We start from the raw sequence: 17,815 nt of genomic DNA, 5'->3' as shown, positions 1-17,815 counted from the left end.
TGGACATTTCAGAGTTCTTCAGTAGTCACCCTGGGCCGGATTCAGAAAGAGATACGACGGCATATCTCCTGATACGCCGTCGTATCTCTGAGTTCCGACAGTCGTATCTATGCGCCTGATTCATAGAATCAGGTTACGCATAGATTTCCCTAAGATCCGACAGGTGTAAGTGACTTACACCGTCGGATCTTAGGCTGCAATCTCATGCTGGCCGCTAGGTGGCGCTTCCGTTTGTTTACGCAAGGAATATGCAAATGAGGAGTTACGCCGATTCAGAAACGAACGACCGCCCGGCGCATTTTTTTTACGTCGTTTGCGTTCGGCTTTTTCCGGCATATAGTTACCCCTGCTATATGAGGGGTAGCTAATGTTAGGTATGGCCGTCGTTCCCGCGCCGAGTTTTGAAATGTTTACGTTGTTTGCGTAAGTCGTTCGCGAATACGGATGGACGTAATTTACGTTCACGTCGAAAGCAATGACGTCCTTGCGACGTCATTTAGAGCAATGCACACTGGGAGATTTTACGGACGGCTCATGCGTCGTTCAAGTAAAACGTAAAAAACGCAGGGTCAAGGGAAATTTAAATAAAACACGCCCCCTACATCCCCATTTGAATTACGCGGCCTTACGCCGAAACACATACGCTACGCCGCTCTAACTAAGGGCGCAAGTTCTTTATGAATAAAGAACTTGCGCCCAAAGTTAGAGCGGCGTAACGTACCTCAGATACGTTACGCCGGGCGGACAGATACGCCGATGTATCTGAATCCAGCCCCTTGTGTCTACACTGAAGAGGTTTAAACGCTATAGAAGTGCTAGAGCTGGTGGTAGCATTATTAAGCCACTGAAGTAGCTGTGAGAAATAAATATATGTGCTGACTGAGGCCTTGTTGGTTTTGACACCTACAACACCCTACTTAGTTGAGACCTACAACATACGACTTAGTTGCTTTTTTTGTTGACTATACCGCTATATATACACAAATAAAAAAAATATACAGTATACAAGCTGTTATACATGCTAACCAATTTGTAATTTTTTCCAGTCAGGCCTCTGATTTGCATAGCCAATTTCCTTTAACGAGCAAAATCACCTTGTAATGACTAAGGGCGAGCTGAACTGGATATGATTTTGCCTGTTTACGAAAGTAATACTCATAGAGAAAACTTGAAGGACGCAGTCAACTTGTCAAAATGTTTGCCTTAGGGCTTTCGTGCACACTTTTATTAAAATAACAGTTCACAGAAACACAAAAAGTTTTACCCACTCAGGTTTTGTTCACCATCTGTCTGCCATTAACAAACACTTTAGCCTCCTAATTTTTACTTTGCAGACACATTGGGCAGGGTTTTCAGACTTAGGCCCTTGTCCCTATCCTCCAGACAGAACTCAAAACTCTTTGTAGGCACATGCATCTCTACTTAAACTGGTTTCCACTCTGCCCCCTGGATAGAGACGTCCTCAGTTCTGGGTGGAACCCATTTAGTGTGCAAATTTTGACCCAGAATTGGCAACTTCATCTCTTCCAAGTCTCTAAAATTCTCTGGTCTCCGGGACCCATACCAGGACTAGTGCCAGAGTACACTGAACAACAAGTTTCCTCTGTACCAAGCACGCATCCCAGAGCTATATGTATGCTTGTAGTGCAAAGTGGATTTGCTTTTAGTAAATCAACCCCATAATGTTTAATAAAACTGCAAATTGCATATACAGTACCTGTTAAGGTATAGGGAAACTATAATGGTTTTTGGTTTTGATGATGCTGACTCATTGTCCACTGGGCAGAATGGGATAAAAAGTTGACAAAGGCTACTTTTTCAACTTTCTATCCCATTCTGCTTAGTGGACAATGAGTCAGCATCATCAAAACCAAAAACCATTATAGTTTCCCTATAACTTAACAGGTACCGTATATGCAATCTCCAGTTTTAGTAAACATTATGGGGTTGATTTACTAAAGGCAAATGCACTTTGCACTACAAGTGCACTTGGAAGTGCACTAAAAGTGCACTTGGAAGTGCAGTTGCTGTAGATCAATGTAGATCTGAGGTGAAGATCTGAAATGAGGGGAAGCTCTGCTGATTTTATCATCCAATCATGTGCAAGCAAAAATGCTGTTTTTTATTTTCCTTGCATGTCCCCCTCAGATCTAAATCGACTGCACTTGAAAGTGCACTTGTAGTGCAAAGTGGATTTGCCTTTCGTAAATAACCCCCTATGTATTGATGATATATTCCATACAGGGGCGGACTGACCATTCGGGCACTCGGACACTGCCCGAGGGTCCCATGCTACTAGGGGGCCCCATCAGGGTTACCAGCTTCAGTAAAACCAGGGACAGTATGTAAAAATCTGTTTTTTTACATCTTTCCCTGAAATAATATGTATGTGTATACTGTGTGTGTACTGTGTGCATATTTATGTGTATACTGTGTGTATATGTATGTGTATACTTTGTGCATGTACTGTGTGTCTGTATGTGTATTCTGTGTGTATGTATACTGTGTGTGTATATTGTGTGTCTGTGTGTATATACTGTGTATGTATACTGTATGTGTATGGCCCCGTACACACGACCGAGTTTCTGGGCAGAATTCAGCCAGAAACTCGGTCGGAAGCTGAATTCCGCCGAGAAACCCGGCCGTGTGTACACTTTCGGCCGAGGAAGCCGACGAGGACCTCGGCGAGGAAATAGAGAACATGTTCTCTATTTCCTCGTTGTTCTATGGGAGAACTCGGCCCGCCAAGCTCCTCGGCGGCTCCAGGACTGAACACGCCGAGGAACTCAATGTGTTTGGCACGTCGAGTTCCTCGGCCGTGTGTACGGGGCCTGAGTGTATATACTGTGTGGCGTCATAATCTATTGTGTGGGGGCCCCCTAATCTCCTATTGCCTGGGGGCCCCATAATCTCCTATTGCCCGGGGGCCCCATAATCTCCTATTGCCTGGGGGCCCCATAATCTCCTATTGCCCGGGGGCCCCATAATCTCCTATTGCCTGGAGGCCCCATAATCTACTATTGCCCGGGGGCCCCATGATTTGTCAGTCCTCCCCTGATTCCATACTATGTAAGATGCATTCCAATGGAGATACAAAACAATACACCTATTCTGACGAACAATTCCATACTCACCAGCATATAATTACGGCTGCTACACAGCTCCAGGTGATACAGCAGGCATGACTGTTCTTCGAGCCTTCCTCTTCCTGAGAACTGCAGCAGCAGAATCGTATTAAATACACGCAGATTAAGACAAGGCTGATGGCCAGGCAAAGTCCAGCAATGCCAGCTAAGAAAAGAAGAGCCTAGAGGGAAACACAAAGGAAAAAATACGTTAGGGTACTCAACACAAGGGATGACAACTGAGCTCCACCCATAATTCGCTGCCCAAGGTGGAAGTTCAAATGATTCAGACATTAATTAAAAAATAACTAAACAGTAAAGTTAGCCCAATTTTTTTGTATAATGTGAAAGATGATGTTACGGCGAGTAAATAGACATCCAACATGTCATGCTTTGAAATTCCGCACACTCGTGGAATGGTGACAAACTACGGTACCTAAAAATCTTCATAGGCGGCGCTTTAAAAAAAATGACGGTTACAGGGTTAGAGTAACAGAGTAGGTCTAGTGCTAGAATTATTGCTCTCGGCAATACCTCACATGTGTTATTTGAACATATTCGGGTGCAACTTACGTGTGTGTTTTGTTTACTGCGCGACCTTGCGGGGAAGGGGCGCTTTACTTTTTTTTCAAATTTATTTTTTGTTACTTTAAAAAAATTAAAATTATTTGATCACTTTTATTGCTGTTCCCAAATCCCTCCTTTACCCTTCAAAGAATTCAGATTGGCAAAAATGGCGATTCTGAATACTGTAGTTTTTTTTCAAAATGGCGCCATTGGCAGCCGAGTAAAGTGGAAGTGACGTTGCTTTCATGTTTACAGAAAGGAGACTGAACTCTCTCTAGCCAGTGGAAGTGCCGGATCGTGGACCGGGTCTCCCGGTGGGACGGGAGGCCCAGTAAGAGCGCCGGAAGACGGTGGGAGGGTGGACGTCTCCTCTCGCTCCTCCGGTATAACAGACGAGTGGCTTTTAGCCGCATTGGTTCTAAAAAACGTTACCAGGATGATGACTGCAGGTGCAGCCAAAAACTTAAAGAGGACAGAAAGAGAGCTGGGAACTGTGTAAAAGGAGTGTCTCATTGAAATATCTAAGGCATATTATAAGCCCTAGGGCTAAAGCATTTTTCGGTGGAATGAATATTTAAAGAAAGCACTGCTCTAATTTCACATTGCAACTAGAGTGCTCTTTCTGTATCCTAAACTTAGTATGTCATGCAGCTTGCATTTGCATATTCTCAAGAGTTATCTAATGTGTTTTGGGCTGTTCATTTGCTATGTTTTAATTGCAGATTCTTCCATCTGAGGATTTTATTCTGTGATTCCTTTGTTAGGGTGACAACACTCAGCCATTGAGTAGTAGTCTCCCTGTTGTCAACAAATGTCATGTGTCCAAGCATTGTTGTAACTCGCCATATGAATCAGGCAGAGTGTGACTGTAACAAAAAAGGACTCTTCATAGCAGTGTCTCTGTGGCTCAACTAGGGTGACATGTGGCTGCATAGCATAGTCTTCATAAGATTCTATAGCAACAGAAATTCTAGCTGAGAATCACTACCTCAGTAAAATAGTATAGAACACAGCCAATAGCTCTGGTAACACAGGCTAACAGCTGGAAGAATATAAAGCCCTGCAAGGACAAAATGCCATCCTATTGGAACTTCAGTACTCTGTTAACACTGAGGTCTCGTACACACGACCGAGAAACTCGACGGGCGAAACACATCGTTTTGCCAGTGTAAAATCTGTCAAGTGTATTGGGGGGCCATCCCACTATTGCCATGGACACTGGGATATGAGGTGCGTGCTGGGCAGGGGAGGGCTGGCAGCTATAGGCCTGGGGGCAAGTCCAGTCAAGTGGCCCGTAGAGCGTAAAAAAGTAATGGATCGAGGAAAACATTCTAAGATTTTTCATGATCACAAGAGTCCGCACAGAGGCCCCCCTTGCATCAGAGTACGCACAGAGGCCCCCCTTGCATCAGAGTGCGCACAGAGGCCCCCCTTGCATCAGAGTGCGCACAGAGGCCCCCCTTGCATCAGAGTCCGCACAGAGGCCCCCCTTGAATCAGAGTCCGCACAGAGGCCCCCCTTGCATCAGAGTGCGCACAGAGGCCCCCCTTGCATCAGAGTCCGCACAGAGGCCCCCTTGCATCAGAGTGCGCACAGAGGCCCCCCTTGCATCAGAGTGCGCACAGAGGCCCCCCTTGCATCAGAGTGCGCACAGAGGCCCCCGTTGCATCAGAGTCCTTGTGTCTGTGCAGAGAGAGAAGGGGATGTCAGCGCTGGTGTGCGCTGAGGCTGAGCTATGTGTGAGACGCGACATAGCTCAGCTCTGCAGCCATCTACCTCTGAGCTAACACAGGCACGGCTTCACAGTGGGAGGTGAGCAGCGGCCGTGACCTGTGTTAACAGAGCGTCAACAGGCATATTCCTGCTCTGCAAAAACAGCATTTGGTAGTGGCACCCGGTGGCTGTGCATAGTGTCACCAGCCCAAGGGAGATTTCCACCCTGCCCCCCCTCCCCTGGTGCTGGGGCAGGATCTCACTGGTAGAGCATACAGTACTCTGTTCAACTAAATTCAAGGCTGGAGACAGATTTCTACAAAACCAAAAGTGACCAGCAGGTTTAATACTATATGGCAGTGATGGCGAACCTTGGCACCCCAGATGTTTTGGAACTACATTTCCCATGATGCTCAAATACACTGCAGAGTGCATGAGCATCAGGAGATATGTAGTTCCAAAACATCTGGGGTGCCAAGGTTCACCATCACTACTATATGGGATACTACTTTAACCACTTAAGGACCGCCTAACGCCGATATACGTCCTCTTTAAGAGCCCAGTCGTGGGTCGCGAGCCGGTTTGAAGCTCCGTGACCACGCCCGCAAGACCTGCGGACCGATCGCCGCCAGTGTCCCGCGATTGGGTCACAGGAACTGAAGAATGGGGAGAGGTGAGTGTAAACATACCTTCCCCATTCTTCTTTGTGGCAGTGTCACTGATCGTCTGTTCCTTGTTATAGAGAACGACGATCAGTGATGTCACACCTACAGCCACGCCCGCTAGTGGTTAACCCCTTCACTGCCATTGTCATTTTCACAGTAATCAGTGCATTTTTATAGCATTTTTCGCGGTGAAAATGACAATGGTCCCAAAAATGTGTCAAAAGTGCCTGATGCGTCCACCATAACATCTCAGTCGCGAAAAAAAACAAGCTGATCGCCGCCATTAGTAGTAAAAAATTTTTTTTAATAAAAATGCCATAAAACTAGCCCCTATTTTGTAAACGCTATAAATTTGGCGCAAACCAATCGATAAACACTTATTGTGTTTTCTTTTTACCAAAAATAGGTAGAAGAATATGTATCGGCCTAAACTGAGGAAAAAAAACGTGTTTTTATATATTTTGGGGGGGGGGGGGTATTTGTTATAGCAAAATGTAAAAAATATTGAATTTTTTTCAAAATTGTCGCTCTATTTTTGTTTATATATAAAAAATAAAAACTGCAGAGGTGATCAAAAACCACCAAAAGAAAGCTCTATTTGTGGGGGGAAAAAAGGACGCCAATTTTGTTTGTGAGCCACGTCTCACGACTGCGCAATTGTCAGTTAAAGCGACGCTGTGCCGAATCGCAAAAAGGGGCAAGGTCCTTAACCTGCATAATGGTCCGGGTCTTAAGTGGTTAAAAAAGTACATCATCTTAGCCATTATGTCAGAGTTATTTAGTAAATACCCATAATATACTATGTCCATTGCTAAATAAAAAACTGTGCTGAAAATGAGTAATGCTCATTTTGTTTATGACTCATACTTGGCAAGTTGTTTCATTTGATACTTGGTGTACTAAAGGAAGTACAGACTGAGGTCAGCCTCTAAATCACCCATAATAGTCATAATCATAATTCTGAATGTAAATAGGAGATGTGTTTGGAAACTACAGCCTAGAAAAATGGCAATCTGGGACAGTGTATCAAAGCTGTCTGCTGGAAAACTAGGTCATCACTGCATTGTGGGAAGCAGATGATAATCACTGAACCCAAGGGCTCTTTTTTTCCAAGTGATCTCTTCTTGCTAATTATACATGTTCCACTTTTATCGTTAGAGGATGCTGCTACATGACTGCTTTTTATTTTAAATAAAAAATGCCTCCAGGTAAAGCCACGATGTAGACACCATTGACTATAACAAAGCTATTAAAATTGTAGCTGTAATTTATTGTAAGCAGAAGAATTGTTTCAGATTTTAATGGCATCTGTCACTTTTGATCCTGAACAGTCGCCAGGTATTAATGACCGCAATCACTTTCATCTCCATCAAGATGTGATAGCTGAACATGATTATCTTTCCCGTGTGGTATATGGAATGAATTAGGTCGTGTCCTGAGAGTCCAGAAAACCAGCTTAGAGCTGCTAAACTATTCACAGAGTTTCTCAGGATAGGCACCTATAGGGCAGGAATGCCAAGGTCCTTTTAGTAATTGGACCCATCAAGACACTTTCAACTAATTGGGGTTAATTTACTAAGGCAAATAGGCTGTTTACGTTGCAAAAGAAAATACACTTTGTAAAGGAATTTGCCCCAGAGCTTAGTACATGAGGCGAAGCTCCACTGACTTCCCTCATCCAATCATGTACAAGAAAAAATATATACATTTTTTTATTTTCCTTGCATGTATTTGGCTATTGTTTGCAAAGAGAGGCCCGGATTCAGAGAGAATTTACGCTGGCGTATCCATAGATACGCCGCGTAAATTCAAATCTGCGCCGGCGTATCTTCTTTCTGTATTCAGAAAGCAAGATACGCCGACATTAGCCTAAGATACGACTGGCATAAGTCTCTTACGCCGTCGTATCTCAGGGTGCATTCTCACGCTGGCCGCTAGGTGGCGCTCCCGTCGTTTTCGGCGTAGAGTATGCAAATTACCTAGTTACGCCGATTCACAAACGTACGTGCGCCCGGCGGTAGTTTTTTACGTCGTTTGCGTTAGGGTTTTTCTGCGTAACGTTGCTCCTGCTATTAGGTGGCGCAGCCAATGTTAAGTATGGACGTCGTTCCCGCTTCGAAATTTGAATTTTTTTGCATCGTTTGCGTAAGTCGTTCGCGAATAGGGCTGGACGTAATTTACGTTCACATCGAAACCAATGACGTCCTTGCGACTTCATTTGAAGCAATGCACACTGGGATATGTACACGGACGGCGCATGCTCCGTTCGTAAATCACGTCAATCACGTCAGGTCATCACATATTAGCATAAAACACGCCCCCTTCCACATTTGAATTACGCGGGCTTACGCCGGCCCCATTTACGCTACGCCGCCGCAACTTACGGAGCAAGTGCTTTGTGAATACTGCACTTGCTCCTGTAAGTTGCGTCGGCGTAGCATAAATACAATACGCTGTGCCGCCGTAACATAAAGCGCAGCTACCTGAATCTACCCCACAAACTTTACTGTCATTGAGCTCTGAGGCAAATTCCATTGCAACATGAACAGCCTTTTTTACCTTTAGTAAATCAACCCATTGAGTTTGAGATGGCACATTATTGGAGATCCATTAGATATAATTTAACATATTGGAGGACATTACAAATACTGACTGATAGTTTTTTAAGCCCTAGGTCTCTGTAAAGCTGGACAACCTGAGGACTGCATGAAAAAATCTGACAGACTCATTCATCCATGCTATACAATGTTGATGAACCAATCTTCTGCTGTGCTTATTGTCAGAATACTCAACTGACTGATTGGTGGGAGGCAACCAACAGGGCCACTCATAAAAAGAATTTCAACCGGTTCATCGAGAACCAGATGAAACTTACATAGCGTATGGCCAGCTCAAGTAAACAGAGGATGTTTGCTTAGGCCTGAAGAAAAAAAAATATTCCCAGCATACTGTACCAAAAACTTGTTCGGGGTGGCCTGACTTTGTATTTCTCCACCAAATGAGGTGGTGCAAGGCAACAGGATAAGGTTTAAAGCGGAAGTAAACCCATCGATTTAACAGTTTCAAAAAGCAGTTACATTTCCGGCATGCCGGGATTGCTAACTGTCACATTGGTTGTGCTCTCAACCAAACTGTCAACCCATCCAATGGCTGGTGTCATAACTGATCACATGTCCAGCATCATGGCAGTTGTAGATTAAACATAGGCCAAGATGGCAGCTTCCTTGCCTGAAAATGATAGGTGGGTTTACTTACGCTTTAATGTACACTGGTTTCAGATTCAAAAGTATGCACTCACATTGCAATCCACTAACTCGTACAGATAAATGAAAGCAATACAATGCATGGTAAACTCAACTGATATATTGGGATTGATTTACTAAAGGCAAACAGACTGTTACCGCTGCAACTGCAGTTTCACTATGCAAGGGAATTATCCTCAGAGCTTAGTGAATGAGGTTAATATCTGCTTCCATCATCCAATCACGTGTACTAAAAAAAAAATGTCTTGCACTTGATTGGATATTCTATGCAAACTGAATCTTCACCTCATTCACTAAGCTCTGGGGAAAATTCCCTTGCAGAGTGCAGCTTCATTTGAAAAGAGAATTTGACTTGAGCAAATCAACCCATTCTTTCGGGAAGGCAGCACTAGCAGATTTTAGTGACGGTTGGATGAATACCTTTTGAAAGTATGTTGTACTTCAAAATCTCATTTGCTTTTAACATTAGATTTTGGAACATTCGGGACATTCAATTTTGGAACATTCGGGACATTTGATTTTGGAACACGTTGGAATATTTAATTTTGCAGCACATTGGAATATTTGATTTTTGAACAAATAGACTTTACTGAATGAAAACCATATACACGGTTAAAAATTCCTGCTGCTTCAAATTCTCGCCTCACTTTGGTCAAAAACGAATGTCAATTTGACCCTATTAATGATTAATAAATTGAGAAAATGTTTTTAGAACTAAACATTTTTTAACCAAATTCTACTAGTATATAACCAGCTTTACTGATGCTGAGAACAATGCCCAAACCTAACGCAACCCTGACACTAACCCCCCCCCCCCCCCAGTAAGCCTTAGGCCTCGTACACACGACCGAGTTTCTCTGCAAAAACCAGCAAGAAACTTGCTGGGAGATATTTTTTTGCCGAGGAAACCGGTCGTGTGTACATTTTTGTCAAGGAAACTGTCGAGAAACTCGGCGAGCCAAAAAGAGAGGAAGTTCTCTATTTCCTCGACGGGAATGGAGAAACTTGCCTTGTCGAGTTCCTTGACAGCCTAACAAGGAACTCGACGAGGAAAACGATGTGTTTCGCCTGTCGAGTTCCTCGGTCGTGTGTACGAGGCTTCACACTAAGTCTTTTATATGTATACTTCTACAAGTCTTAGGCGCCTAAGACCCAACATTTTTGTGCCAAAATAAATCAGCAATGAGGTAATTTATCTGCCGACTCACTGACAGCATTACATTGTAAGAGAAGAAAAGAATTGGTAACTACAGTATCTTGCCAGGATGTTGCCTTCTTTTAGATCAGGGGTCTTCAAAAAACAGCCAGCAGGAAAAACATCTCGCTACAGGATTGCATCCGGGCCACAGCTACAGTCAGGTCTTCCCTTACTGCTCTGTGATGATCCTATCAGGTGGTTGGTAGAACAGCCGGCATTGTAGCAACCAATTTCCCCATTGCCCCAAGCAGGCGGATGGAACTTCCTCTGTGCATATCCACTCTGGTGCTGCCATGTTACTACACTGACTACAGCTATGCTGTAAGCAAGATAACTGTGGACCACTGATCGGGGGATCTGATATAAAGGGGGCTCTGATGGGAACCCTGATATAAGGGGACATATTTTGCTGGGGACTCTATTGTAAGAGGAACTCCTAAGGCAGAATCTAATATAAGGGGGGGCTCTAATGGGGACTTTGAAGCAAGGGAGGCTTTATTGGGGATCTTAATGGAGACCATGATGTAAAAAGGGCTTTGATGGGTATCCTGATGTGAGGGGGGTTTTAATGATGACTCTAATGTATGAATGAATAAATAAGTAACTTGTATAGCGCTACAAACGCAAACTAAATCACCCCAAGGTGTTTTTGCAGCCAGTGTCAACCTGTGTCTTCAAAAGAGATGGGTCTTAAGCTTCTTCCTGAAGGCTGGATGTAAGGGCGCCTAAGACAGATTCTGATGTAAGGGGGACTCTGATATGAGAGAGGCTTTAATGGGGACCCTAATGTAAGAGTGGACTCTTAAGATAGATTCGGGTGTAAGGGGAACTCTGATGGGGACCCTGAAGTGAGGAGGGCTCTGATGGGGACTGCGATGTAAGGGGAGCTCTGATTGGGTCCCTCATGTAAGGGGGATCTGATGGAGACTCCAACATAAAGGAGGAATTATTGGGAAAAAATCCCATCCATTTTTGCTTGATCAAACAACAATCTGCATGTGTTGGAAGAACCAATTGTAATTCATATTGATTGAATAATCATTTTTAATAATCATTTACATTTACAACTGAATTCATTTTTGATCAACAAACATGTCCTAGCCCACTTATTTACCCTCTTATGGGAATTCTTTGTTGCCCAATGATGTATAACCTGTTGCCACAAGCCATATTCTTTGCCATTGTAACACACGCCTCTGTTAATAGTTGCATCTACCTGAAAACGGTTGACCATAGGCATTACCATATTGACTATGCAAATGATGTCCTTGAAATATAAATTGACTTAATTTAGAAACTGACATCAATCCTTTTTATTACATTTATGCAAATGTTATTCTGCCATGCATTCTTTCTTGGCAGTTTTAGCACAGCTTCAACACATCTTGCTTAATATATTTTCATTAGAATGCAGACCACTAGAAAGGAAACAAACCCAGAGATTTTATCTATTGCTTTTATGGTGGTGATGAATAGACCAGACAAAATATTCAACTCCACAAATGAAAAATTTGCATTTCTTCAGAGGGGCATAAATTATTTATTTCTGACATAATTATAATGGGAATTTCTGGGATTAGATTAGACATTCGCATATTATTGGAAACTATTTATTTCAGTACAAATTTCCTTTAACAAAGTGTATAAAACAAAATAAAAACGGAATTAATACGTACAGTATCTCACAAAAGTGAGTGCACCCCTCACATTTTTGTAAATATTTTAATATATCTTTTTATGTGACAACACTGAAGAATTGATACTTTGCTACAATGTAAATTAGGGAAAGTACAGTTTGTATAACAGTGTAAATTTGCTGTCCCCTCAAAATAACTCAACACACAGCCATTAATGTCTAAACAGCTGGCAAAAAAAGGTGAGTACACCTCTAAGTGAAAATGTCCAAATTGGGCCCAATAAGCCATTTTTCCTCCCCGTTGTAATGTGACTCGTTAGTGTTACAAGGTCTCAAGTGTGAACGGGGAACATTTGTGATACACTTTGCATTACCGCTCTCAGGCCTCGTACACACGACTGAGGAACTCGGCGGGCGAAACACATCGTTTTCCTTGTCGAGTTCTTGTTAGGCTTGTCGAGGAACTCGACGAGCCAATTTTCTCCATTGCCGTCGAGGAAAAAGAGAACATGCTGTCTTTTTGACTCGACGAGTTCCTCGACAGTTTCCTCGATGAAAAATGTACACACGACCAGTTTCCTCGGCAAAAAAACTCTCCCACCAAGTTTCTTGATGGATTCTGCCGAGGAAACTGGTCGTGTGTACGAGGCCTTAGGCCCCGTACACACCATAGAATCCATCCGCAGATAAATCCCAGCAAATGGGTTTCTGCGGATAGATCCTATGGTGTGTACACGCCAGCGGATCTGTTTCCGCGGAGAAATCTCCTCTGGGATGGATTCCAGCAGATCGGATATTTGCTGTGATGCACAACAAATCCATCTGCTGGAATCCATTCCAACGGATGGATCCGCTCGTCTGTACAGACTTACCGGATCCATTCGTCCAAAGGGATTCCCCGCACGCGTCGTAATGATTTGACGCATGCGTGGAATTCCTTATATGACAGCGTCGCGCCCGTCGCCGCGTCATAATCGCGGCGACGGCGCGACACGTCATCGCCAGAGGATTTCCGCGCGGATTTCAATGCGATGGTGTGTACACTCCATCGCATCGAAATCTGCGGAAATCTTTGAGAGGATTTATCCGTGGAAACGGTCCGCTGGACCGTATCCGCGGATAAATTCTCTCGTGTGTATGGGGCCTTACTCTTTCAAACTAGTCACTGGAAGTTTAACATGGCACCTCATGGCAAAGAACTCTCTGAGGATCTGAAAAAAAGAATTGTTGCTCTAATAAAGATGACCTAGGCTATAAGGAGTTTGCCAAGACCCTAAAACTGAGTTGAAGCACGGTGGCCAAGACCATACAGTGGTTTAACAGGACAGGTTCCATTCAGAACAGGCCTCGCCATGGTCGACAAAAAAAGTTGAGTGCACACGCTCGGCATCATATACAGAGGTTGTCTTTGGGAAATAGACATATGAGTGCTGCCAGCATTGCTTGAAGGGGTAGGTGATCAGCCTGTCAGCGTTCAGACCATATGCCGCACACTGCATAAAATTGGTCTGCATGGCTGTCATCCCAGAAAGAAGTCTCTTGAAAGATGATGTACAAGAAAGCCTGCAAACAGTTTGCTGAGGACAAGCAGACAAAGAAAATGGATTACTGGAACCATGTCCTATGGCATGGGTCTTCAAACTACGGCCCTCCAGTTGTTCAGGAGCTACAATTCCCATCATGCCTAGTCATGTCTGTGAATGTCAGTGTGTTACAATGTCTTATGGGATGTGTAGTTCCACCACAGCTGGAGGGCCGTAGTTTGAGGATCCCTGTCCTATGGTCTGATGAGACCAAGATAAACTTATTTGGTTCAGATGGTGTCAAGCATGTGTGGTGGCAACCAGGTGAGGAGTACAAAGATAAGTGTGTCTTGCCTACAGTCAAGCATGGTGCTGGGAGTGTCATGGTCTGGGGTTGCTTGAGTACTGCCGGCACTGAGGAGCTACAGTTCCTTGAGGAAACCTTGAATGCCAGTGACATACTGAAGCACAGCATGATCCCCTCCCTTCAGAGACTGGGCCGCAGGGCAGTATTCCAACATGATAATGACTCTCAAACACACCTCCAAGATGATCACTGCCTTGCTTAAGGAACTGAGGGTAAAGGTGATGGATCGGCCAAGCATGTCTTCTGACCTAAACCTTATTGAGCATCTGTGGGGCATCCTCAAATGGAAAGTGGAGGAGGGCAAGGTCTCTAACATCCATCAGCTCCGTGATGTCGTCATGGAGGAGTGAAAGAGGACTCCAGTGGCAACCTGTGACGCTCTGGTGAACTCCATGTCCAAGAGGGTGGTGGCCACACAAAATATTGACACTTTGGGCCCAATTTAGACATTTTCACTTAAGGGTGTATTCGCTTTTGTTGCCAGTGGTTTATACATTAATGGCTGTGTGTTGGGTTATTTTGAGGGGACAGCAAATTTACACTGTTATACAAGCGGTACACTCACTACTTTACATTGTAGCAAAGTGTAATTTCTTCAGTGTTGTCACATGAAAAGATATAATAAAATATTCACAAAAATATGAGGGGTGTACTCACTTTTGTGAGATACTGTATATATAACAAAGCTGATGAATGAATTTGCCTTTTGTGAGGGAACGATTAAAGAGGTATATTTAAACCCTAACAATGTTTTATCATTTACTACACTGATGTATATCTTTGTTTGTGACACTCTTCAACTTTCTCTTTCCAGAATGGGTATCACTTTTTATTTCAATTAAAACATTTTGCCTTGGGATTTTCACAGTTTTAGATGTATCAGAAATGCTCCTAATATGTTATCTACCTTTAAATAGACATGTGCATACTGAAATATTTTGTTTCGTTTTCGACAAAAAAAAGATTTATTTAGTTACTCCCGAAATTTGTTTTTATTTAAATTTTTTGTAAAAAAATGCATTCGTCCGAAAATCCGAATTAATTAGCGTCGAATCTGTCATTTAAGTCTTATGGTGTCTGTCGAATGTTCTAAGAAGATTCAAAAAAGCAGCTAAACTGTACAACACCGCAATCGTACATTTGTGGTCAAATGCTCTGCCCACAAGCTATAGTAGAATTCTAATGTTGTATGACTAGTAATAATTATATTTATTAATTATTATTACTAGTCAACCAACATTAGAATTCTACTATAGCCTATGGGCGGAGCATTTGATCATAAATGTCTGCTCCCGTGACTGCTTCGTCAAATCTATATGTCAAATCTTTTCTCTCTATGTCGAATAATCTTGGACTAATAAAGTTAAGTAAAGTACATTTGACCGCAAGTTCGATAGACACAGATTGCTATTGACCGTCATGTCGAATCTTCTATCTATTTCGAACTGTTGTCACAATAAAACGAAAATAAAGCATTTTTAATGTCGGATCTTTCGGATTTCGGATTCTGTGCGTTCTTATCTTTTGTTAAAACTAATGTGAAAATCCCAGAAATTAGGATGAAAATGTATTCGGACGAAAACAAATGCACATGTCTACCTTTAAATACTTAACCCCTAAATCAATGAAAGCATACCTAAACCCAAGAACAACAAATGTATATGTTCCAGCTTAACAGTCCTTATATGTAGTAGCTGCATTCATCTTTATTTTTCTTCGGGGTAAGAACATTTTCACCAAGTAAAAAATAAATAAAAAATGATTGCCAGAAATGCAGTGTCCTTGTCACATTCTGTGAGCTGTGTGAACAGGGCTTAAGTCAAGGAAATGCCTTAATGTTGGATTTTCACATTGGAGAGCGAGTTCACGGTGAAAGGTACCCTCATGTGCAGGGTGAGTTGGCCCCGCCCCACAATAACTTAATTCTACATTAGGAGCCTCCCTGACAGAAAGCATGCAGATATCACAATGAAACCACACACCATAACTTATTACGGGGAGATCGCGTGGCCGCTCGTCTTCTCCGCAGAAGCCGTGTATCCTAGCTGTAAAGCGGCCGTGAGTCATGTGACCGGCCTGAAGACAGCTCAAATTAGGTATTTACATTGCTCGTTTTTGAAAAGTAGTGACACAGGCTGCCCTAAATGATATATTGCTCACACATGCCATGGATATATGTGAAATTACACACCAAAATACATTCTGCTTGTACGGAGATATCATATGTGTGAGCCTTTTTGGAAGCCTAGCCGCGTACAGGACCCCGAAAACCAATCACTGCATTCAGGCTTTCTGAGGGCATAAAATAGTTTTGGAGGCCATGAAATGCCAAGATAGCAAAAAAACAAACAAATGTCCCCATTTTGGAAATAGACACCCCAATCTATTTGCTAAGAGGCATGGCGAGTTTCTTCCATCTTTTTTTTTGTTTTGGAAAATGAAGAAAGAAAAGGATAATGTATTTTTTTTTTTTAATATTTAAAACTTTGTGACAAAAAAGCGAGATCTGTAAAATACTCAACATGCCTCTCAGCAAATAGCTGCTTGGGGTGTCTACTTTCCAAAAGGGGGTAATCTCGCTGACACCAATGAGGAGGCGATATTCCTTCTACTGACACCGAAGATGGGACACTATTTCTCCAACTTACACTAATGATTTGATGCTATTCCCCCCACTGATACCAGCAATTATGGGGCACTATTTCTCCCACAGACACCAGTGATGGGGCATTATTCCTCCTACTGACACAATGATGACTATTCCTCCCACTGATACCAACAATGGGGCATTATTTCTCCCGCTGATACCGGTGATGTATCATGCTTTAAATCATCTCTGTGCATGAGGTCTAATTGTGAACATACTGACACAAAGTCAAAAGTTGATATAAGAATGCTGTTAGAGAAGGTCTCAGGCTCAGTCAGAGGAGCTATAAAAGCTTATGATAAGGATTATCCTATAGAAATAAGAGTCCCATGATCCAAAATACAGGCATCAATTTCCTATAGGGACAACTGAGAATTGATATTCCTCCTACTGACACCAATAATGGGGCAGACTTCCTCCAACTGGCAACAATGATGGGGCACTATTTCTCTCGGTGGCACCAACAATGGGGCACAATTCCTCCTGCTGACACCAATGATGGGACACTACTCCTCCTACAGACATGAACGATGGGGCACTATTCCCCCCACTGATACCAGTAATGGGGCACTATTTCTCCCACTGATACCAACAATGGGGCATTATTTCTAACGCTGATACCAATGATGGGGTACTGTTCTTTCCACTAATACCAATGATGTGACGTTGTTTACTCCAAATGAGGTCAGAGTATTTTCAATTCCCACTAGCCACAGTCCAATCCCCCTATCCCCCCCCCCCCCAAGTCTTTAAGGTCAGTAAACTGGCCCTTTGGAAAGATTGAAGACCCCTGCTCTAGATGTATAGTAGAGCATACTGTGTCGAACAGACTTGAAAAAACTTTGCATATCTGCATCATAAGCGATATGGTAAAATGTAGATGCGACAGGAGCAGTCTGTAAAGGCTCTGAATCAGAATCAGAGATTACAGGGCCTTCAAGGTCTGATGGAAATAAGGGCCTAACAGGGTCAGAAGGAAGTTCTGTAGTGGATGGCATTGGAGTACATATGAAAGGCCTGCAAGCAGATTGTTCCATTAAGGCCTCATGGATGGTTTGAGGCATAAAAATCTCTCAAGCATCACATATCAGTGTTTTTCTGTGCCCAGGGA

General features: G+C 43.1%; 1 protein-coding gene across 2 annotated transcripts in view; it reads right to left on the bottom strand.

Annotated features, from left to right (window-relative positions):
* TTYH1 (tweety family member 1) overlaps nucleotides 1-17,815 on the bottom strand; it is a 202,848-nt gene that overhangs the window by 121,085 nt on the left and 63,948 nt on the right. For both annotated transcript variants that reach the window (XM_040325776.1, XM_040325777.1), the window contains exon 2: nucleotides 3,135-3,307. In XM_040325776.1, coding sequence (XP_040181710.1) covers nucleotides 3,135-3,307 — 173 coding nt within the window. The remainder of the gene's footprint in view (nucleotides 1-3,134; nucleotides 3,308-17,815) is intronic.

This window comes from Rana temporaria, chromosome 10, assembly GCF_905171775.1.
Source record: "Rana temporaria chromosome 10, aRanTem1.1, whole genome shotgun sequence".
Classification (NCBI taxonomy): domain Eukaryota; kingdom Metazoa; phylum Chordata; class Amphibia; order Anura; family Ranidae; genus Rana; species Rana temporaria.
The sequence above is the reverse complement of the archived record's forward strand: the minus strand, read 5'-3'. Positions and strand labels throughout refer to the sequence as shown.